Consider the following 22,353-nt stretch of genomic DNA (forward strand, 5'->3'; position numbering starts at 1 on the left):
ATGGTCTCGCGCACTTTCGTCGCCCAGGTGCGCTCCGACTTCAGGTACGTCACTCGTCGTCTCCTCGGTTTCCGCGGCAAGATGAACATCTCCGGAACAGGCACACTTCCCCCTTCGTTTACACCCCCAACACGCTCGCATCATCACCATCCTTGGCCACCCCTTCTCCCCTGCGATGGCGTGTTACTAGTTTCGCCAAGGCCACTCCTCCTAGGTTGCAGTGGCTCACGGCTACACCGCACGCTTCTCTGATGGGAGCTCTTCGAATGGCCGGATTCGAGCCCCCGGGGATACCGCCGTCGCCTGTCCCCGAGGCCGAGTCGCTCTTGAACGCAGGCGAATGCGCAACCACCGGAAGTCGCTGTTCTGAAAACACGAACGGGCGATCACAAGAAGGCTTTGTCGGTGAGAGCGACGACGAACATCGTGCGGGGACACACGGCCGGCCGCACTCGAGACTCAGTAGGGACTCGCAACGCGTACCCATAGCCGACACCGATGTTCACGCTACCGATGTTGCGTCTCCTCTCGTTTCCCCCGTCTCGTTGATGTCTGCGTTCAAGACTGTGTCCTCGTCCGGATTTGCTTCGGACAAGGCGATGGGCTTTCCATCAAGCACAAGGGAGGCGCTTTCTGAACCAGAGCCGTTACCACCTCCTCCCGGTCTCCCACCACCCTCTGCTCCGGTCATCGATCTCGGGGATCCAGAGCCGAACATCGACTACCGGTCTATCTGGGATCCGTACAACCACGACCGGGAGAAGCGGAACGACATCGTCCTCCATCACCAGGACACGTACAGCATCCTCGGCACGCTGGGCGAAGGCGGGTTCGGACGCGTCTTCGCGGCGCGCAGGAACATCAACCAGGTCGTCGCCGTCAAGGTGACGCACAAATGGAAGCACTACAGGAAGGGTCAGGGCGACAGAGCGAGTCTGCTCAGGGAACGTGACTGCATGGCGCTCGCGGCGTTGAACAACGTTCCGTTCTGGGCGAAGCTGCTCGCTTCATGGGAGGACGCCCACAACGTTTACTTTGTTATGGTGAGTGACGAGCGACGAGTTAGAGCCGTCAGCTCACGTGTTTCCCAGGACGTGTGCCTCGGAACCTTGTCCGAACGTCTGACAGAGGTCAAGAGAAGGCCTCTGGACGCGCCGCGCATGTGCGCAGAGATGGTTAGCGCTCTCGACCCCTCTCTGGGTCTCCCGAATATTTACGTCGCTCACAGGTGCTCGCCGTGAGCTATCTCGAGAAGCACGAGATCATCCATTCCGACATCAAGCCCGAAAACTTCCTCGTCACGTCCCGCGAAGACCACCTCGTGCTGACGGACTTTGGCGTCGCGGACCGTCGCCCCTCAGCTTCCGACGTTCCGTTCGACGAATGGTACCTGGGCGGGCGGGCGGGAACCACGACGTACATGTCTCCAGAGACGTTGCTCCTAGAAGAGACTTACCACAGGTCGGACATATACTCGCTCGGCCTGGTCTTCCTGCAAGTGTTCCTGGGCTGGGTTACCCCCGTTCTCTACTTTGATCCGAAGGGATCATCCCCGCCGGGGTGGCCGGCAGCTGAGGACGTCTGGCGCGTGGCGGACTCGGTGGATCGGCAGATAATGCTCATGTCCGTGCCCTGGGTTCGGTCGTGGTCGATGATCCCCGAGAAGGCGCTGCCACGGACTTGCGCCGAATGGAAGTTGTGTGAGAAGGTGGGTGAGCGCTCCAGCCCTAGCGTGACGCCGGTCTGAAGCAGCAACCACACGCACAGATGCTCGACCGAAACCGTGCTGCGCGGCCCAGCGCGAGCGAGCTGCGGAGAGACGAGTTCTTCGGGGAGGCCTTCATGCTCGAGGTCTATAACGACGTGCGCATGGCGCACTACCGAGCTCAGAACGGTGAGCGAGCCCGCTCGGATCGTACACACACACAACGCTCACTGCCTACAGGTGACGTGGGGACCGCGTCCGCCGGGCGCGCGTCGATCGAGAAGATGAAGATCGGCCCTGACGACCGCGACCTCGGCTTCGGCAAGTGGCACCGCGGCGACGAGTACGAGTACGACGCGCACGCGGAGTTCAGGCACATCCGCGAGGGCAACCAGCGCCGAGTCTGGCTGCTCGCGGACCGCGAAGCGCGCGAGCAGAAGATGGCGGAGAACCGACGGCAGCTGGAGTGCACCAAGGAGACGGACTTCGTCGCGCCCTCGCCGCCGGTGCACCCCCCGACGCCCGAGATGTCGCTCGACGGGTTGGACAGGGTGATGCGGAGCGAATGCTCTCCCTCCCCGAAGTCTGACGCACCCACCGATCTGGAGTACCCAGTTTCCGAAGATGGTAGCGCGGTTGCGCAGCCCCCGGACGACGAGCCCATCGGTGTGGAAGAGTCTGCGACTACTCCTTCTATGGAAGACATCCACACGAGACTGGAAAGCAGCGGGACTCCTCCGGATCCCCTTCGACTCGGCCCAGTCTCGGTCGCTCAAGGTGCCACCGGTATCGATGAGTTGGCGCCTGAGCGTTCCCCGAAACTCGGATCTATTGTCGTCCATATCGCTCCTGGAGGACCGTATCCTGTAAAAGATCCAGGTCCAGACGAGGATGTCGAAGACCTCATCTGTTTGCCGCCTCTTGCATCTCTTCCGCGTATATGGAACTTGGAGCACTGATGACTCGGACTGTCGGACTGTGTTTGTGGGGACTTCCCTCGATGTTGTACCCCTGATTGTGTACCATATTTACCTGTTTTCTCTGTAGCCCATAGACGACTGTAATGATCTATCACGTAATGAAATGCATAGCGACGACTCGCGGCCCCGGTGTTGACGTTGAACGAACATTAAGTGCGAACTAGACAACTAATCCAGAGAGTATCTACAATAACACCTGCGCTACATAACACCATACCATGACATCTGAGTGGCGCGTGGTCTACTAGCTCTGCCCAGTCGCAGGCTGCGCGTTCGCCGGCCGCGTCGCTCGACTTGGGCTCGTCAGGGGCAGACTTGCTCGGGTCCACAACACGCTGCGCGGGCTTGGCCTTGGGCCCATTTGCCCGTGCGCGGATGCACGCCATGGTCGCCGAACAGTCCGAACTTGACGAGGATGCAGTAGTCGAGGCCCGGCGCCTGGTTGCCGCACACCATGTACACCGCGTTCGGTCAACGGGGGCGCGCACCTGGCACCTGTATTCACGCCAGTATCTCGATTATATGCAGTCATTCCTACGCTACCTTTCTCCAAGTAATCAGGATTGATATAAGGCCGATGAGTGCCACTGGAAAGCAAGCTCGTCTGGTTAAGCGGACGCGGACGCGGGATCGGGCTGGATCCCCATCGCCTGCACGGCCGGGGCCGGCTTGGGCGGCCGCTCGACCACCGCGCGCGGGCGCACCCCCCGGTCCTCCGCAGGCCCAATCTTGGCGAGGATGCATACGGACGCGTACCAGTAGTCAAGGCTCGCCTGGTTGCCGTACACGAGGAAAGCGGCGCTCGTCCCGTTCCACGCCTCCGTTGGCGTGATCCAGTTGATCTCGACGCGCCGGCGCTCGTCCTCGCCCCCGTCCTCGTCGTCCTCTTCGCCGTCGTCGCCGTAGCCGTCTAATTCTCCCCCACCATAAAAGCCCTCCTCGCCGGGCGGGCATTTGGGCGCGGGGCGGGGAGCGGCCCCGAAGAAGGTGTCCATGATGAGCTTCCCGCCGTTCTCGCGCCACATGAGCTGCTCCTCAAGCGACCGCTGCTCCGTGTAGTCGGTCGGGGTCACGACCATCTTCTTCAGGAGGATCTTGCGATCACCCCCGGAGACGACGTAGCGCAGCTGCGGCTCGAGGCCGACACCCTCGATCGCGAGCTTGAGTGCCGCGTCTCCGCCCTTCAGCCACCCGCGGAGAGACTCGAGGGGATCCGGTGCGCCCTTGACTGCCTTCCAGGCGCGCGGGAATGGGTACTTGTGGCGCAGGCCGAAGCCGATGATACCGCCTTTGGGCATGAACGCGCGGTCGGCGAGGAGCGCGTCGAACGAATCCGCGATGGCGTTCGGGTTCGCGAGGACAGGCGCGTCGACGGTGACGCCTTGAGGCTGGAGAGGCGAAGGGACCTCGCTCGTCCAGAAGAGGTTGTAGGTGACGGTGACGCGGTGTCCGGAGAGGACAGGGGCGACCTCGTGCTCGACGTCGCTGAAGAAGGCGACATACGCGAGGGCATCGGTGCGGCCGTCCAGGAGCGCGTTGGCGTCGAACGTCCACTCCTTGCCACCGTGGCGGAGGAAGAGGGCGCCGCCTCCATGCACGGTGGGGAAGCAGAGGACGAGGGAACCGACCATGTTGGTTCCCAAGGGGGTGTCTGCATGCGCCTTGAAGAATTCTCCTTCGCCTATCGGAGAGTGATCAGCAACGGCTAGGAGTGTGGGATCAGCCGCCGAACATACCGTAGACATTGAGCTTGTACAGCTCAGCGCGAATGATAGTCAGCTCCTTCACGCTTGCGAGAAGCGTGGCGTGGACGACGCGCAGAAGGCCAGACTCGGTCGCGTCAAACCGCATGAGGAAGTCTTCCTTGTCCATCTTCCCAGCCTTGCGATAAGTTTCGTCCAGCACCGTCTCGTTGTTCCTACCGAACTTGGCAGGTTTACAGGCTGCTGCGAGCCCTGCCACTGTCTCCGGCTCGTCGACAGCTGTGGTGAAGTCCACGAACCTGTTCGGAAAGGTGGAGTCAGACAGAACTACGAAAACGTGGCACCAGATACCGACTTCGGGTTTTCCTTGCCATAATAGAGTTGCAGCTGCTCAGGAGGCAAGGCGAAGATGCCGCTGCAGAAGGGCGGTTTCTCCGCTAGCTTTGCGCGAAGGTTCAGCAGCGAAGCCGTTGCGGGGCGAATGGTTGGCTCGTAGTCCATGATGTCTGGGGGATAGGTGGTGGTGTTCGAGAATAGGGTTATGCGTGGGCGATTATATGAGGTGCTGCGGCGGCAGAAGCTTCGGAAGCAGGAGGTGGAGAAGGGGCCGGGCAAGAAGCGAGAGAACATCGAGGTGGACGAGATGGGCGGCCTCCGCGGTCGGATCTGGCACGTTGGGAAGCAGGACCTGGGAAAGCTGCGGACGCGGACGATGAAGGGTCTCAAGCCAGAGCGGGACGCAGTGCTCATCTATGACGAGGACGACGGCGGGGAAATGCGCCCTATGCGTTACCCTCAGTGGTTGTCTTCTAGATTTGGCTCGATCGCAGCTGACTCATAGGGGACCCCAGCTTGCTTGTCTTTGGAGTCCATAAGAACGCCGCTGACGGTGACCGTTTCCCACATAGAGTAGGGAGAGACGATTCGGCCAAGCAGGCAGTGCACGGATTGATTAAAAGAGCAGGACTCGGGCGCCCTACAGGGTGGCCCAGGCGCATCACGGCTTGTTACCACCTGTGACTGTTCATTGATCGTGACGTCACTTGCGCAATATTCCCGGCGGTACCGGCGCTTGGAGCCTTCGTCGTACTTGCATACTACAGCACGGCATCTTCTTCTTTCTGGATCTCTTCTCTCGTCGTGATCTTCAGCAAAATTCGAACACGTGTCAGTGCCGCTGCTCGTCTGCGTCAGGGTCAAGCTCCAAATGGCTATTGCGTGCAGTGTGAACTTCCGGCGGGGCCTTCACCTTCCGGGGCGAACAAACCTCTCTAGTGCCAGTAAAGTTCGATCGCTGTAAGTCGCGGTCGATTCCACAATGAATGAGCGCTCACGAGAACAATACAGGCAGGAGGGGTTCCACGAAACGCGTACGAGGCACGCTTTCCAGCGCCCCAACTTGCTCTGGACGACCCATATCAGCACACCCTTTCCTACGTCGCCAAAGCCGAAGAGGTGGGCGATGAGGCCTTGAGGCCTGAGGGACAGTCTGAACACGGGGAATGTATGGGTTTCGTGGCTCAGAGGGAAAATGGTTAGCTTGGTCTTCTCCCGCGTCCCTCCCGCGTCCCGCGACGATGAGCGATCATGTACAGGATATCTCTCGACGGCCACTTCGCACCACAGTTTATCCCCGCGCCGGCGTTCTCGCCACACAGCTGCTTGCAATGGTTCGCCTCCGCTTTCAACTTCCCCGAACAACCATCGCCTCGGAGGTCGACCCTACATCCATGAGGCAGTGCCCACTGTTTGTCGACCGGGCCCACGCCTCTCTTAGTCCCAGCGCGCCAGCCGCCATCTTCAAGCGCAACAGCGTCGTGTGCGAAGTCGCGACCCTCCTACCTCCTCGCCACTACGATAAAAGCCTCCTACCCCACCATCAGAAGATTTGGGTCGACACCGTCGCCAGTCTGAGTCTGCTTTCACGCTCCTCCCCTCACATCTATATCTGCGCAACCGTAGATCCTGCCTATTTCAACGCTATTGGCCCCTCGTAGCTGGTCTCTGAGTCTGTGGAGACCTCCGACGAACCCTACTGCGTACTCAGCCTACTTGTCACCCGCGTGGCGCGATCCCGAACTTGTAGAACTCCTCCGCGGCGTCATCCGCTCTCCAGCCACGGGGGACAGCCAGATGGTATCTGTATGCTCTCATTATCCCTTGCATACCGCTTTCTGGCGGCTGGACATGACTATCGCGGTCTGATCTTAGATATATGCCAGCACAGCGTACGATTGGTGTTGGCGGGTTGCGGGTGACGCATCGTAGGCGCAGTGGCAGACGTCGCGGCGCAGGGTTTCGAACATGGACGACAGGTTAAGTACACGCGTGGTACACTTCGGGCGAAAGTGGATTGAAGTCGGACCTGCTGCTTTCGATGGTCCCGGGGACTCCGCGGCTCAAGCGGCTTCAGGCCCCGCTCACGGGGCAGCCGTCGCTCTGCAGCGGCATCCTCGAGCTGCCTAAAGACAAGCTCGAACTCTACTACGGTTATGATAGCCCTCGGTGAGCTTCCTCCCTTCATATCATCGTGCTAATGTGCTAACTCCGCTACTCGGTCGAATGCCATCGCGCAGCTCGCGACCACCTGCCAGCCAGTGATGTTCGGGAGGGGCGACGAGACCGTCCTCGAAGAGACGTACCGCAAGGCAGGAAAGATGGATGCCCGCGACTTCGTCGTGTGCTTCGACATTCAAGCGTCTCCACGCGACTTTGCTAACAGGAAGACCAGAAGAAGTTTCTATTCGCGGCGGCGGGCGCATATCTGTACAAAATAAACGTCTACAGTGTGTATTAACCTCGACTTGCAACTTTTCGATAACTGACTAGGCGGAACAGCAAGTTCTTCACAGTACACGCAGACCCTCGCCGCGCAGTCCCACAAAATGCTCGGGTCTCTTCCATACCACGCACGAAGGTGGAACCCTCTTCCTCCACGACCGGGAGAAAGTCGTCTCCGGCGCGCTGCTCAAGGACTACCCGTGCACGGTCGCGTACCCCGCCTTCTTCAGCGACGTCGAGAATGAGGTCACACCCCTCCTCTCCGGACACCGAGTCAACATCACCTACAACCTCCGATCTCCCGCGCCCCGGCGTATGCGGACGCCGACGCGGTCGCGGTCGCGCTGGGGGTGATGATCGACGACCCGAAGTTTTCCCAATGGTGGGACGCTCGGCTTCACCCTCCGCCACATGTATCTGTTTTTGCTTATTCGCCCTCGGGTCCTCTGGTACGTCCCTGGCTATCTCGATCCTCGAAGGTTCCTCTTCGTCATTGAACCAAATCTCGTCATCCACGCTATCAGCCATGGCCACCATCTCAAACCCGGCGAGATGTGTGTGGGAGGCTGGGACGATCGCGCCCGGTCGCGCGACGACAAAGTTGGAATCGAGGTGCGCCTCACTTCACGCTTATGCCGGCCCGGGTTCTCTCTCATCTCGCGGTGGCCCACTCTCTCGGGCATGGCATCATGCTACATCAAGCCTCACACCTCACACCGGCTCCTCCTGAGGATCACGCGACCAGTACGTGCAGAAAGCAAGACTCACGCCACCGACTGGTTTGCCGCACACTGCGAGAGGAGACAAGTCCTGCAGGCGATCTGACCCGGTTAGACGGACCGGAGCGCGGGCACGAGCATCGCGTTGTGGGCGCAATCGAGTAGTACTTATCGCGGCGGGCGGAGTTCGGTGGTTCGGCGCGCATGTGGTCCGTACGTCTCTCCTCACGCTTGTCGCCCTGCGATAGCGGATCCTTTGCCCCTGAGTTCAACCCATGACCTCCAGGGCCCGGAAGTCGGAGCAATATATGTGGTGCGTTGGGGATGAGCTAACCTGCGTCTTCCTCAGAAGCCCCGCGGCGCCACGATGACATCGCCTTGATCACACAAGGTCCAAACTCCATCGAACAAACGTTCTGCGAGGACTCCTCATGGGCACATAGAGCTTTCGGGCGCTGCAAAAGACTATGCTGGGATGAGCAGCGCATCGGCCGGAGTTTCGCCCCGGCTCTTTGTGGGTCCACTGAAAGCGTTCTCTGCGTCCCAGAAGCATTCAACGTGTGCTCCCGTCACGGTCCCGGTGCGTGCGGGGCTTCCTTCGTCGGTGGCCGGAAAGGTTTTCGCTCATATACGTCGTTTGATCAGATATCATCCGCCCCGCCTGCAGCTTCTGCCCCGAGCCCCCCTCATCAACGCCGGCACGAGCACCTGTACGATCATGGCGAGCGATCCGTCTCCTACCCTAGTCTTGAACGTGACGGTGAACGTGTACGCGTTCGACACCGTCCTCGGCTACGTCACGCAAATGGAGCCGGCCGGGGACATCATCACCACCGCGACGTTGTGTCTTTTGCTCGGTGCGTTCCCTGCCGTGGTGCGCAATGCCGCATGCTCATCATACCTTCCTATACGCAGGAATACTGACAGTCTTGGCCTCTGCGGCACTCTATCTCCTGATGCAAGTGTCTGTCTACCCCTCGGGTACTACGGCGTACTGACGAGCTTCGTAGTCAAAAGGGTGTCGGCCGACTGGAGATAAAGATGCTCATTGCGTCCGTCACGACTTTGTATGCGTGCGCGTGGGCATACTGCGCCCTCACCGCGGCACGATATATCATCGACCGCAACATCATAGCCGCGTTCGCACGGAAGGTGTTCTCCACGGATAACACCCTCGTCACTGTTGAGTCCAGTGTTGTCTCAATCAAAAGGATCGACTTCGCAAGCACGATGATGTTCACTATCGCTGTACGTCGCGTGTCCTCAGATGGGGTTTTGTCCAAATTGACTGTCAGGCTGCGTAGATGATCATCAGCGATGCGGTCGTCTGGTGGCGTGCATGTGCAGTCTGGCCGGGGAATCGCATCGTCCTCGCACTCTGCGTCGTCTCCATTCTGGCTAGTTGTGGTCAGTCAGATCGGCGCGTGTTCATTGATATCTTGTCTGATCTCACCTTGGTAGCGATGGGACTTGCGTCTGTGGCTGTGTCTACACTCGTTCAAGACCAGGTGTTGTACTTCTTCGGAAACAACTACGGCACGGCCGCGGTCACTCTGTCCCTCGGGACGAACGTTGTTGCGACTTCGCTTATCGGATACAAAGCCTGGTCAGAATGTCTTATTAGTGCGTTTCTTTCAGCGCTAACGGAAAGAGAATCTTAAGGAAACATTGGCGCGCACTTCGCACACACCTTCGTGACGGCAAGTCGGCGCGGCGCGTCCTCAGAATCTTGGCGCTTCTCGTTGAGTCGGGAGCTGCCTACTCCATTCTCCTGGTACGACTCCGTGTCCTTCATTCGCCCCGACGCTCACCTAGTTCTTAGCTATTGATCTCGGTATGGCAAGGACATCAGTCGATGGTACAGGCGGGCAAGGCGACATACGCCCACTGGCCGTTATGGCTCGCGCTCGACTACCTCTTGACTGGCTGCCTGGCCCCCCTGATCGTATGTCACCCACCCCGGCGCAGTTGCGGATCGTCGCCACTGACACACTCCCGCAGGCGACGTACCCGATCCTCATCGTTGTCCTCGTCTCGCTCGACCTGTCGCTCCAGCACGGGCTCAATGCCACTCAGCCCCAACACAAGCTCGAGCACACCCCGTACTCGTCTCTCTCGCGCACGCCCCGGTCTCCGCCGCTGTTGCCTACGCTCGCGTCGAGCGACTTCGGAACGCTCAGAAGGGACTCGCTCATGAAGTTCGCGCAGGAGGAGATGGAGAACGTCGATGTGATCTGGATCAGGCGGCGATCCCACGAGGGAGACGGCCACGATGGCGGCGATGGCACCGTCGAGCACGAGGCGAGGGAAGTTTGAAAGGTGTGGTTGGTGTGTCGATATGCGCTTCAAGACCTTTGGACGCATGCATTTTATGTTGCGGGGCCGCTCGATCACGTCGTTCCAGAGGAGAGTAATAGAAATGATTGCGATTTTCTTCCCTCCGGAAAGACTGGGTGTTGGTGCGGCACCACTGTAGAGGTGAGTCGCCTAAGGCCATAGGTCTCGGAGGGGAAGTCGTGCGTCATCGTGCCGGCGAACGCCTGGAACTTTGGACGCTGTCTTTCTCTCCTCTAACCCTTACCCCAGTGCTTTGTAGAGCCCTGCGACCCCGCTTCTCCCTTCTTCATCTACCAGTATCAAGTTTCACGATCTGGCTACCCTCTATGAGTCTATAAAGCGCTGCAGGAGTCTTACAGACAACTGTGTTTCGGTGGTCTTCATTCCCTTTTCTCTTGGGATTCGAATTTTCCGTTGTAACCAAGGAGGGCCGATGACGTGACCACTTTCAGGAAGATAGACGGGAATAGATGAAAAATAGCTCCATGAGCGAGAGCGTATCGTCGAGAGCGAGCCGAAGCGGCTGACGAGAGCGTAGGTAGAGTCATTCATCGAGGCCTAGAAAGAAGGAAAATGTTTAGTTTGCCCCCTCCACCCCCTCCGTGGCGGCTCGTCGGGCCAGTGGTCATCGCACTCAATCCTCACCAATATCTGAAGTACGCGGTGCTTCTCAATATCCCGCAGGCGTTCGCCTGGATCTCCGCTTCGAAGTTGATCTTGCACACTGCACGCTTTGAGACAACATGCTACGTACCACTGCGGGATGCCGGCGAACTTCCTTGAGGGCGGGTCTTCGTGAAAGCAAGCGGGCGATGCATAGCAGAGAGACGAGATGGAGTACAAATGCCACCACGGAGGCGTTGCAAACTAGTAAAGTAAGCATGTGAGACGAACAGTCCAAACGGGCACACCAACCACGGCGCCCGGAACAACCCAAACAAAACTGAGAGCGGGGAAAGTGGAAGGACATAAATCGTGAAGACTGAATCGGAAGAGGGTCGCACGGCGAACGAAAGCGAAACAACAACCGCGGAAACAACAGCGCCCACCGCGCGCGTGGGCGTAATCACACCTGCAAAAAGTCCGTCGCGAGCGAGTCCGCGTCCCCACGGTGCCCCTTGGGCCGCTGCGGCGTCCACGAGATCGGGCTGCCGCTCAGTAGCGGCCGTGCCCCCGTAGGCGTCGCTCGCCCGCTTTGGTCGAACGAGTACGAAGTTGGGACCATGCTCCGCATTTCCACGCCCGACCCCCGCTTGCCCGCGTTCGCCGTCGCGGTGCTCCCGACATGCGAGTACACGGAGAGCGAGCCGGCGTGCGATGGGGAGCGCGCGCGCCCGGCGGCGCTCGTGGATGAGAGCGGCGAGACCACGGCGGCGAACATGTCAAAAACCCCGGGCGATTTTGAGCTGGGAGAGTGCAGGGAGGACGAGCTCTTGCCGGAGCTGGGCCCGGAGCCGGGCGAGATTAATGTGGCGGTCGCGGCTGTTGATGTGGCGGGGGCGTAGCCGGGATTGACGGAGGACTGGCCATAGCGGAAGGCGCGCTCGCGCTCTCGGCGGCGGTTGTAGGCGCGGCGGAGGAGGAGGTAAGCGACGAGGGCGAGAAGGAATAAGCCGATGAGCGCGCCGAAGGTGATGGCGAGCACCAACGGGAGTTTGGAGGATGGCGAGCGGGCCGCAACGGACGAGTTCCTATGCGGAACGTTGTGAGAACAAGCCCCGGCGGACAGTAGAGGTGGACGTACGGGTTTGCAGAGCCTGTGCGCGCGCCAGAGTTGGATGAACTGGAAAAGACATGAGGTCAGCGGCGGTTGTGCACCCGACGGGGCCGAAATGAATGAAGGAACATTGAGATCGCAGTGGCTAGTTCCGTAAGAGCAGGACCTGTGCGGCGATGCCGTACGCAGAAGAAACCAAGTGTGCGAGAAGAGCGTGATGGAGCAGAACAACGGACCACAACCCTCTCTAGCACGTATGCGGTTGATCCCACGGCGCAGCCGTACCACGCACGCTGCATGGGGGCCGCCACGAGCGCAGACTGTCACGGGGTGCTTGGTGCATGCAAGGGGTGGGATAGAGAGGGAACAAGGGGAAGGACGCACTCTGTCTCTGAAATCCAGGGCGGGGCCGAGGACGCGGTGCCTATCGTGGCCGTGGTGGTGCTGTTCCCAGGGCGCAAATGCAGCCGAGAGCACACGTAGACAACATGGAGTGTGTGAGCGTGCAAGAAAGGCTACGATAGATGGACATAACGCACCCCGCGGAAGAGGAGAACGTGATATAGTCGAGGTCAAACCACTTTCCCTGGCTGTTGTCACCAGAGATGATGGCGGTGATCTTGACAAGGTGTGTCGCGGCCGAGGTGGTGGAGAAGGTGTGCGCAAAGAGTTCCTCGCGGAACACGGTCTCGTCCGCGGAGGCGTCGAGGTTGACAACCGTCTCGTCGAATTGGACCGAGAACTTTGCCTATCGGGGCAGTCAGCGCAGAGCCCATCCGCTATAGAGGGTGCTTTGCGCATTGAATGTGAGGAGGACGTACATGTTGGGGGCCCTTGGAACCAAAGAGCGCAAACCCAAGCCCGCTGAACTGAATGGAGACTGAGGCGCCGTTTGCGGTGGCGACGTGGTACGTCTCCTCGAAGAACTGGTCGAGGTCCGGGTCGGTGGGCGACTGGACGGCCCAGCCGGTGGACGAGTACGCGAAGGAGGGGTCCGCGTCGTCGAGCGTGAAGTTCATAAGCTACGAGCGTGGCAGGGGCTACGGGAGAGAGCTGGGAGTGTGAAGATGCCTTGGACGGGGAGACAGAAGGTCGGGGGCGCTGTGCAGTTTGGTTCTTCGGATGATGATGATGGAATGGGATCGATTCAGCAGCAAAGCTGAAGGTTGCGCATGGAGACGGGGGCCGGTAAGGAGAGGCGGCGAGTTGGGGCGGTAAGGAGAGGACTGCACCCTTGCAGGGTCGGGAGGAGGAGGGAGGGCGGGGGGCGGAGGAGAGGAGGAGGGGAGGGTGGAGGACGCGGAAGAGTCGCGCGTTGGCGCGCGCAGAGGCGGGCTCGCAGTCTGTGATCAGGAACGCAGCTGGCGTCGGCAGTGGAGACTCCCACTTGCAGATCCCCCATCTCTGATCTACTCGTACCCGTCCATGTCTGGCGGTGGCCTCCGTAGGGCGTTCGGTGCTCGTCGTCGTTGTTGTCGTCGTCGCAATACAAAGTTCCGGGCCTGGTTCAGCAGGAGTCGAAACCGAAGCTGACGACCGGGCTCGGAGAGAGTGAGGAGGAGGATGAGGACGTGCGAAGGATGTCTGCGCCCGGTTCCTGGCCCTCGCGGCTCGCCCATGCACGAGCGCTGGGCGCGGGTCTACCGGTCCGTGAGAAATCTGATGCGCCGCGCCCCCAGCACCGCCAGGAGAGTTCTGGCAGACCTGCCGTCACTCGGTCGGCCAGCTTGTGGACGGGGCGGGGATGTGTGGACAGCAAAAGACGCCTTCAAACTACTTGTCGAAAGCGTTCGCAAGCAGGTGGAGATGAGATGAGTTTGCGAGTCTAGTGGGTGGGTGAGACGCGAGTTCAAAAATACAGAACGCCCCATTACAGCACCCCGGCGTTTCTCGTAGACCACGGCGCGAAGAGAGGTGTGTGTGCCTAGCAAGCATCACCGATAGGGAGACCTTTGTAGAGACAAGAGATCCACGGATGTATTCATACGCACGCCGTGATTGCGGTGCGCGAGAAGTCATGCCTTGTAATTACGCGCAACGTCCACCGCCAACGTACACGACTGGCAGAGTGACCTTTGTCGTATCTTCCCTCTGACGACGCGAACATGCTGGCACAACACCGTCCTGAGACCGCAAAGAACACAGTGCAACGTGGGGCGCGCGAGTGCGGCAGTGTTTGAATACGACAAAGGATAGAGAATCGATAACGTACATCCGTATGCGAACCAGCCAGAAACAACAATCATCCCCTTTTGCGATAACTTCCAGCCGGGCCAGGCCAGCGATGGACTACGACGGCCCTCCCGCTGCAGCCGGTGCAACCTTGTCGACCTTGTTCTCGATCTGCAGCAGCGCACACAGCGCCGCAGTCTGCGGGTTCGGGTAGTGCGGCGCTGGGAGCCCCCAAGACGACGTCAGCTTCATTTCTCATCCCCACCGACACACCACGTTCGGACGACGGAGGTGAAGGCACTTACGCTGCACCCTCGCCTGCGCGCCCTCGCTCCCCGGGCCCGGCGCGGTCCGCACGAACTGCTGCACATCCTCGACTCTGAGCGACCCGTCCGGCTTGCCCGCGAGGACGTGCTCGTGCACCCACGCGAGCTCGTGCGCGACCGCGGCGCGCGCCCCGGCCTCGTCGGGGTACTGCGCCTGTGCGCGCGTGAGGGACATGTGCGCGTTGAAGGCGCGGAGGATCGCGAGCCACTCAGGGTCAAAGGCGAGCGTGGGCGGGCCGGCGGGTGCGTCGACGTCGACAACCTGCGGTTGGGGACGAGCGAGGTGAGCGGGGCGAGGGAGGGAAGGGGAAGAGAAAGGGGACGCGAACCTCGAGGAACTGCCGTCGCGGGAGGCACTTGTCCAGCGCGAGGAACTGGGTGACGGTCGGCGCCGGCGGGGGTGGCGGCGGAGCCTCGACCTCCTCTTCCTCGTCTTCGAGTGTGATCTCGTCCGGGTTTACTCGTGTAGTGTCCTCTGTCGGAGGCGGCGGGTCTCTTGGAGCTGGCACGGCCTGTGCCTCGACATCGTCATCGTCATCGTCGACGTTGATCTCATCCGGGTTCGTCTTCTCCGCGCTCTTCTCCACGGGTGCCTGCCCATGTCCGTCCGCAGGCCCACCCCCGCCGGTGTGCACCACCGCGGCCTCGAAGCGGCAGTGGAGGTGCGCGGAGAACCACCAGTGCGGGCGAAGGGTGCGGAGGAGGCCCATCATCGGCGGCGAGCCGAGCGCGCCCTTTTCGATGTCGTCGCGGAAGTACGGCTTCCGGCGGAGGAGGCCGCGCGTGTCGCCGTGGTGCTCGATCCCCTGCGGCCAGTCGTGCGATAGGAAGACGGTGGGTGATGTGAGCTGTTGCGAGAGCGGGCGGGTGGGTATACATGCGAGAGCGGGCAAGAGGGCGACGTACGAGGGAGAGGCGGAGGACATTGAACTGGCGGATGTGGTATAAGCTCCGCATTGAGCCGTGGGTGTACGGGAGGCGCTCCGAGTACCCTGAAGAGGTGTATAGAAGGAAACACGATGAGGACTTGTTGTAAGTACGCACCTTGGTGGAAGTCCTGGGACTTGAAGATGCCCGACGCCCCTGCAATGCGCACCCCATTTACTTGGACACACCCCGCATGCCCAAGAAAGTAGATTTTCGGGGCGAGCCATCCACCGTGGTACCTTCCCCAAACGCCCATTGAGGGGAACCCGCAAAGCGGACAAGAAAGAGGACTCACAGCTCCCAGAAGTAGTTCGACGCCTCATGGTTTCCTCCAATGACCACCGTCAAGATCGGCGCGGCCGCCTCCCCGGAGTAGTACCTGCGGCGCCCGGATCAGTACCTTCCACGCTTGAGTTTGGGAGAGAGAGGAGGGTGGGCCCACCTACTTGGCGAAACCGCCGAGCTGCTTGTACTTGTCCGGCACGGCCATGCACTGGAGGTCGCGCAGGTTGCGGACCGCCTGGAAGTCACCGCATACGAGGAGGAGGTCGACCTTGTACCCGTTTTCCTGCTCGAGCGCGGCTATGCGGGCGTAGATAGCGTCGAGCTCGCCGTGGCAGCAGCCCTCGATTGCGATCTGGAGGACGCGGACTTGAGCGGGAGAGGTTCAATGCCCGAGCGAAGAACGGACCTTCATCGTTATCGCGGTGCGCGTGCGCGGTCGATATATGCGCTCTGAATGGGTCGGATGTCGGCAACGGTGCGCCTGTGAGTTGGATGCGAAGGGCTGCGATGGGCTGGTGGAGGGCGGAGAGAAAGAGGCGCGCGGAGGGGCGTGGACCAGGACTGGCGGAGGGCATGTTTTGTGGGCGTCTCTGCCCTTGCCCTCCTCCTCTTCCTGCCCAAAATTTATACACGCCCGGCCAGGTCTCAGACGGGATGCTGCGCACGATGTGAGTGCGGATTGGGCGTGTCTAAAGCGACAACTGACATGTGCTCGAGGTAGAAAACCAAAAAATGCACGCTCGAAACGAGCTCTGCAGGCCCGTGAGCCGAAGGAAGTCGAGGACCCACGGACGGTCATCTTCGTCAAGGGCACTCACGCCGGCGAGAAGGTGAACGCGGCCATGAAGGAGCTCGTCCGTACCCCTCTCTATATGCGCGCGATCGTTTTCTAAACACGGGGCGTGGATGGGCAGATGGCGCTGAAGCGGCCGCACGCGATCTCGTTCTCGAAGAAAAATGCGGTTCGACCGTTCGAAGACGCAGCGTCGCTCGAGTTCTGGAGCCAGAAGAACGACGCAAGCATGTTCGTGGTCGGGCAGAGCACGAAGAAGCGGCCGGACGGGCTCACGTTCGTGCGGATGTTCGACCATCGGGTGCTGGACATGTGCGAGGTCGGGGTCGAGGGCTGGAAGAGCATGAACGAGTTCAAGGTGCGCATCTCCTCTCGTCTTACATTCGCGCTCCAACAACCGGCGCAGACATCAAAAGCAACGCCGGGTCACAAGCCTCTGCTGCACTTCGCGTCGGAGCTTTTCGACACCCACCCCCGGTTCGTGCAGCTCAAGTCGATGCTCATGGACTTTTTCAACGGCGAGGTTGTCGACGGCCTGCATCTCGCCGGTATCGAACACGTCGTCAGTATCTCCCTCGGCCCCACGCCGCCCGGGCTGAACGCGGCGACGACCACCTTGCAGGCGTCCTCGTCGACCGCGCCTGCGCCTGAGACGCTGCCGAAGGTGCACATCCGGGCTTACACGATTCGGCTGCTCGCGTCTGGGACGCGGGTGCCGCGGGTGGAGCTGACACCGATGGGCCCGTCGCTGGACCTGACGCTGCGGCGGCACAAGGAGGCGGACGGGGAGCTGCTGAAGCAGGCGCTGCGGCGGCCGAAGCTGCAGAAGCAGGCGGTGGAGAAGGGGCTGGGCAAGAAGCGGAAGAACATCGAGGTGGATGAGATGGGCGACCTCCGCGGCCGGATCCACGTCGGGAAGCAGGACCTGGGCAAGCTGCAGACGCGAAAGATGAAGGGCCTAAAACCGGAGCGGGATGCGATGCTCGTCGACGACGAGGACGACGGCGGGGAGTTGGACGGGTCTGGGAGCGATGGCGACGGTGCGGGTGGGGGAGCGCGGCAACGGAAGCGTGTGCGGGCGGCGTAGGCGGCACACGAGGCAGGCGGGCGGGCGGGCAGCGGGCGGCGGGGCGGGCAGCGGGCGGCGGGGCGGGCAGGGGCGGGCAGGGGCAGGGACGGCGGGGTTTAGCTTACGTAAGGATGTATCAGCTGAACGGAAGATGTTTCGCTGTCGGTGTTCGTGACCGCGCCCCCGACGACGGCCTCGGTCTGCTCTCTGCAGAGGACGTCCATCTCACTTTCCGTCCCTCTCTCCCCGCCGCGCCCACTCCCCTCGTCGCGCCGCCAGCCGCTGACAGAACCCCCTTGTCGCCCACACGGCCTCCCCCACGCTCGTTTTCCCAGCCCACGATGAGCACGTCCACCAGCACTATTCCCTTGGACACGTACGCATGCTCATTCTGCTCCAGGTTTCCTCACCTCACTCCTTCCACCCCCCCTCGACAGCACGTCGTCTACCACCACGTGAGTCTCTTCTTCCAAATCTCATCTCCACCCGGCGCCGACTGTTCCCCAGCATAGACACGAGTACCACACTTAACACGGAGACCACCACCACGGGCACAACGTCCACGGCCACAACCTCCTCGACCACAAGCCCCGCGACGACGACGACGACGGCGACGACGGCGACGACCGGGACCGATACCACGGCGACTACAGGCACCACAGGCACCACCACCGCCACCACCACATCCTCCTCTACCACATCGACGCTCCCCACCACCACTACCTCCTTGTCTACCATCACCTCCGCGTCTTTGGCTACAACCACCAACAGCAATGGCCAAGTCGTCACTCAAACTGTTGTCACGACCTTCACCAGTTCCTCGACGGGGACCAGTCCCACCCAGAGCTCGGCCGATTCTCACAGCAACTCCAAAGGGTACGTCGCCGCCGTCTCGTCGCCTCTCCCGCGTTTTCGCCGTCTTTCTTCCCCTTCAATCCCTCCGCATCCCATTATGATGTTTTTGCGTCCACGTGCCGACAGGCCATGCGATCGTGCTCTCGTCCCAATCTGTCGCTCTCCCACCAGCTGCTTCCGTGCGTATTGCGAGCGAGCGAGCCAAGTACTCGTCTACGGCCGCTTCCTTGTCTCGCTCTTTCACTTTGTATTGTTTCTCGGCGGGCGGGCCGGTTTCCCTAGTTTCAGGCTGGGTTTCCCGCTGTTTTCCTTGCGCTGCAGCCACATTGTCGACTGCTCCTGATCGTCTTTCATCTTCATCTGGCATCCTGCATTCCGGCTAGGCACAGAACGGTGGAATCTTTGTTCATCAATCGCCGTATGGACCAGGAGTCTGTGTTCTCATGCACGCTCGCCCTGGCCGCCCCCTTCTCGGCATCTCGCCTGACCTGCGAAGTCCTTTCGCTATCGTTCACACGTCGTCTCCCTGCGCTCCGCCTTGGTTACAACCCTGCTAAAGTGGCCCTACAGCTTCTTCAGCAACACTGGCGCGGTCGCCGGTGTTTTCACCGTCGTCGGTCTCGTCGCGCTCATCATCCTCATTGCATTCGCCACCAATGCCGTCCGTCGCCGTCGCGCGAAGAAGCTCGACCGCGAGATCGCAGAGGCCGCAGCCGAGGCAGCTCACGCCCCTGGCTTCAACGACGATGACTACTACCCCGACGACCGCCGCCCGCCCCCGGCGGAGATGCGCTCCATGACCACCGGGTACTCGGACACCACCCACGGCACGTACGCTCAGCCTCCGATGAGCTACTCGGGCGAGAGCTACAATATGGCCGACATGTCCCAGTACGATTACGGCCCTGCAGCCTCCGCCGCTGGCGTGGGCGCGGCGGGCGCGGCGGGCATTGGCGCCATGGGCCTCAACCGCGCGAAAAGCACCACGCAGCCATACAACGCTTTTGCGGGCCCGAACCCCTACGAGGACCCGAACGGACCCGCGGCGTACGCAAACGCAGCCCCAGGCTTCCGTGGTCAAGGCGGCAACGGGACTGATCTCGACATCCTCCACGCTGCCGGACTTGGCGGAGGTGCCGCCGCGGGCTACGCCGCCGCACACCAGCAGTACGGCCAGAGCGCCCACGGCGGCGCACTTGGACGCAACCCCAGCCTCGGGCCCTCGCAGGCGACATCGTCTTCCGAGTACTCGCAGCCATTGTACAACCCATACGGTCCCGCGTCGCCCCCGCCGCAAGCGAACGTGAACGCGAACTACAACCCGTTCGCGAACCCGCAGGGATACCCGACCCCGTCCGCGTCGCCGCCAACGAGCTACCCCCACGCCCCGTCGTCTCCGCCCACTGACGATCCCTACGGCGGTTATGAAGATGCCAGCCCGCCGACACACGCGCACGACAAGGCGCCGTCGCCTCAGCCTGAGCGGCTGCTTGGTGGGAACTTTGCTAGTCCACCTGCGAGCTCGGAGGGCCACGGATATGTGGAGGATGACGATAGATATGAGCCGAGGAGGGTGCTGAAGGTGCGTTCCCTGCGACCCACTGCTCTAACTTTGTGCTGACGACAACTCTGCAGGTCGCGAATGAGTGAACACCTCGTTCTCGCCTCAAATCTGGATGATGCTCGTACCACTGTAACGCGCCTCCGCTTCTCCCCGCACCCTCGCGCCCGAGTCCGCACCGCAGCGCACGCATCCATCCGTCCTGTCGTTGACTCGTCCCCCCGCTGTTCGCTTACTACTACTATTTATACCCGCCTACGCACGCCGCTACGGCCGCCACCCTGTAATCCTACCCTCTGCCACGACGAGCCATGCGGCGTGAGCAGGGAACGCAGGACGGACGTGTGGGGCGGGCATTTGCGACACTTAGCTTATCAATACGTATCACCCCACCGTCCTTCCGATCCCTCTCCCCCACCTACCTGCCGTCTCCCGCCTCCCACATTCTGACCCGTGAACTGACCTGTCGCCGTCACCACCGCTTCGCTCGATGTAGCTGTACATCCCTCAACCATGTACATGTATTCGAGCCCTGTCCCGTGTCCCGTCCCCACCTGCCCGCGTCTCATTCGCACGCGGCACTCGTGCACGACGGCTCCCACACGTGCTGACTTCCGTGGTCGTGCGGGCGGGATAGAGAGGGGGTTTTTCTAGGGGTATGAGGGTAAGAACTAGAGGAGGGATAGAACTAGCGCCCATCTGCACAGTGCGCGAACCATCGCGCACATGCACGGTGGTGCTTTGAACAGCATAGTTGCCATGTGCGCGATGGTTCGCGCACATCTGTAGACAGTGTCTGCGATCCATCGCGCACATGGAGCATAGTTGTAATGTGCGCGAACCATCGCGCACATGGTGGAATGTAGGGTGTAATGTGCACGATGGTTCGCGCACATGATGAAGTGTGGTTGTAATGTGCGCGAACCATCGCACACATGTAACATGGGTGTTTGCACAGCATAGTTGTCATCTGCACGATGGTTCGCGCACATCATCGTAGACAGTGTCTCACATGTCTGCGATCCATCGCGCACATGATGGACTATAGGGTATAATGTGAGCGATGAATCGCACTGTGTCATGTACGTAATGGGAGCAAGTCCCCCAGCAAGAGGGATCTTTTATACAAATTCCTCACAGGTAGATGCAAGCCAGTATGGCTTAGTCGCTTAGGTGGCTGGGTGTCTCTGTTGTGATCGATGGTTCGAATCCTAAACACAACACCCGACGTGGGTTGATTCCATACACCACTGCGATTGTTGCCTTGTGTACCAAGGCAACAGTCGCAGTGATGCATGGAATTGGCTCGCGTCACATCGACAATGTCATTTTTCCCCGGTGTGCCTCGCTTCGTGCACATAAGCCAGTATGGCTCGGGGGCTTAGGTCACTTGTTGTCTGTGTTGTGGTGATTCACGGTTTCAATCAATCCCACACACTGCAAGTCCACTCAAATCTCCAGCTCAATGCCAGCTTGGTAGGAAGCAATATATCTATAGGGCTGCATATTTATTAGTCCTCTTCGTCTTCCTCATCTGACCCCTCTTCCATCTCCCAGTCTGGGTCGGAGAGGGAATCGGAGACCACGTGCTCCTCGTCAGTGCCTTCGCCGTCGGAGGACCCCACATCGTCTTCACTCTGCTCCGGAGTGCTGGTGTCGGGTGGCCAGATTGTTCTTCTTGCGAGCCTGACTTCGAGCTCTTGTACCGCTCCGGTGAGCGGGTTGGTGAGTGAGCCTCTACGAAATGCTACGGAAGTGGTTCAGATGTAGACACTGGCTGTGGGCTGTGGTACTCACGGCCGTTCAAAACGCTAGCCTCGGTGACGTTGACGATGCCGTTGCCGAGGATATAGCCTTTGAGATGGACATGTCTGTTTTCGACAAAGATGGAGCGAGTTTCCTGAAAGATGTTAGTCGGTGGGAGAAGAGGAAGGTGAGTAACGGGAGGGGTGACCTCGTTCAAATCAGAGATGTCGAGTAAAATGGGGTCAGGAAAGGGCCAAGATTGGCTGATGGTGGCCGTTTTTGCGACGAGATCGGACTACGGAGAAAATCCGAGTGTGAGGGAATGAGATTATTATAAAATCCTATGAACCGAGAGTACTTACGGCTCTGACTACGCAAGTGACCTCAATGTCGTAGGCGGCGTAATCCAAGAACTGGGAGGCCATGGATGGTCGAGGTATGAAGGAAAGATGGGTGGACTGGTTGGGGAGTGGAGGCCAACTTATGTATACGCAGTGGGGGGCACGGGATTGGCCGTTGAGAAAGAACGGCGATAAAAAGAAATGCGCACGGACCTGGGCATGTCGAGAGGGGATTGGTTGTAAAGACTGGAACATTAGTACTTGACTTAGGAAGTGGACTCAATGTGCGCGATGGATCGCATGCATGAGATTTAATCTGCGCGACGGATCGCGGAG

General features: G+C 60.4%; 9 protein-coding genes across 9 annotated transcripts; 5 read left to right on the forward strand and 4 right to left on the reverse strand.

The window, feature by feature from the left end:
• Positions 1-797: 797 nt before the first annotated feature.
• Positions 798-1,513, forward strand: BXZ73DRAFT_11787 (kinase-like domain-containing protein; the record flags this gene model as incomplete). Its single annotated transcript, XM_048017452.1, has 2 exons — positions 798-1,061; positions 1,181-1,513. Coding segments are annotated over 2 exons (597 nt in total), but the record flags the coding sequence as incomplete, so codon positions are not given.
• A 1,780-nt stretch (positions 1,514-3,293) lies between these two features.
• On the reverse strand, positions 3,294-4,889 carry BXZ73DRAFT_103826 (uncharacterized protein; the record flags this gene model as incomplete). The annotated part of the gene is made up of 3 exons (XM_048015700.1): positions 3,294-4,366; positions 4,422-4,687; positions 4,744-4,889. 3 exons carry the CDS (start codon positions 4,887-4,889, stop codon positions 3,294-3,296), a joined length of 1,485 nt encoding a protein of 494 aa, XP_047875435.1.
• Positions 4,890-6,765: 1,876 nt separating this feature from the next.
• Positions 6,766-7,523, forward strand: BXZ73DRAFT_103827 (uncharacterized protein; the record flags this gene model as incomplete). The annotated part of the gene is made up of 2 exons (XM_048015701.1): positions 6,766-6,893; positions 7,250-7,523. 2 exons carry the CDS (start codon positions 6,766-6,768, stop codon positions 7,521-7,523), a joined length of 402 nt encoding a protein of 133 aa, XP_047875436.1.
• A 1,083-nt stretch (positions 7,524-8,606) lies between these two features.
• Positions 8,607-10,204, forward strand: BXZ73DRAFT_103828 (uncharacterized protein; the record flags this gene model as incomplete). Its single annotated transcript, XM_048015702.1, has 8 exons — positions 8,607-8,745; positions 8,816-8,850; positions 8,906-9,136; positions 9,193-9,295; positions 9,350-9,494; positions 9,551-9,662; positions 9,711-9,833; positions 9,890-10,204. 8 exons carry the CDS (start codon positions 8,607-8,609, stop codon positions 10,202-10,204), a joined length of 1,203 nt encoding a protein of 400 aa, XP_047875437.1.
• A 1,087-nt stretch (positions 10,205-11,291) lies between these two features.
• On the reverse strand, positions 11,292-12,961 carry BXZ73DRAFT_91435 (uncharacterized protein; the record flags this gene model as incomplete). The annotated part of the gene is made up of 5 exons (XM_048025969.1): positions 11,292-11,916; positions 11,939-11,982; positions 12,323-12,386; positions 12,482-12,690; positions 12,764-12,961. The coding sequence occupies 5 exons, from the start codon at positions 12,959-12,961 to the stop codon at positions 11,292-11,294; spliced, it is 1,140 nt and encodes a 379-aa protein (XP_047875438.1).
• Positions 12,962-14,231: 1,270 nt separating this feature from the next.
• Positions 14,232-16,227, reverse strand: BXZ73DRAFT_91436 (DBR1-domain-containing protein; the record flags this gene model as incomplete). The annotated part of the gene is made up of 8 exons (XM_048025970.1): positions 14,232-14,335; positions 14,420-14,702; positions 14,770-15,288; positions 15,347-15,432; positions 15,485-15,606; positions 15,663-15,746; positions 15,814-16,018; positions 16,059-16,227. The coding sequence occupies 8 exons, from the start codon at positions 16,225-16,227 to the stop codon at positions 14,232-14,234; spliced, it is 1,572 nt and encodes a 523-aa protein (XP_047875439.1).
• Positions 16,228-16,306: 79 nt separating this feature from the next.
• BXZ73DRAFT_91437 (Brix-domain-containing protein) lies at positions 16,307-17,532 on the forward strand (the record flags this gene model as incomplete). The annotated part of the gene is made up of 4 exons (XM_048025971.1): positions 16,307-16,320; positions 16,374-16,506; positions 16,567-16,803; positions 16,852-17,532. 4 exons carry the CDS (start codon positions 16,307-16,309, stop codon positions 17,530-17,532), a joined length of 1,065 nt encoding a protein of 354 aa, XP_047875440.1.
• A 499-nt stretch (positions 17,533-18,031) lies between these two features.
• Positions 18,032-19,954, forward strand: BXZ73DRAFT_6107 (uncharacterized protein; the record flags this gene model as incomplete). The annotated part of the gene is made up of 2 exons (XM_048021717.1): positions 18,032-18,390; positions 18,940-19,954. Coding segments are annotated over 2 exons (1,374 nt in total), but the record flags the coding sequence as incomplete, so codon positions are not given.
• A 1,487-nt stretch (positions 19,955-21,441) lies between these two features.
• On the reverse strand, positions 21,442-22,101 carry BXZ73DRAFT_103831 (uncharacterized protein; the record flags this gene model as incomplete). The annotated part of the gene is made up of 3 exons (XM_048015703.1): positions 21,442-21,677; positions 21,728-21,971; positions 22,039-22,101. The coding sequence occupies 3 exons, from the start codon at positions 22,099-22,101 to the stop codon at positions 21,442-21,444; spliced, it is 543 nt and encodes a 180-aa protein (XP_047875442.1).
• Between the last annotated feature and the right edge of the window lie 252 nt (positions 22,102-22,353).

The sequence above is a fragment of the Epithele typhae genome (assembly GCF_022376455.1).
Source record: "Epithele typhae strain CBS 203.58 chromosome Unknown BXZ73scaffold_44, whole genome shotgun sequence".
Classification (NCBI taxonomy): domain Eukaryota; kingdom Fungi; phylum Basidiomycota; class Agaricomycetes; order Polyporales; family Epitheliaceae; genus Epithele; species Epithele typhae.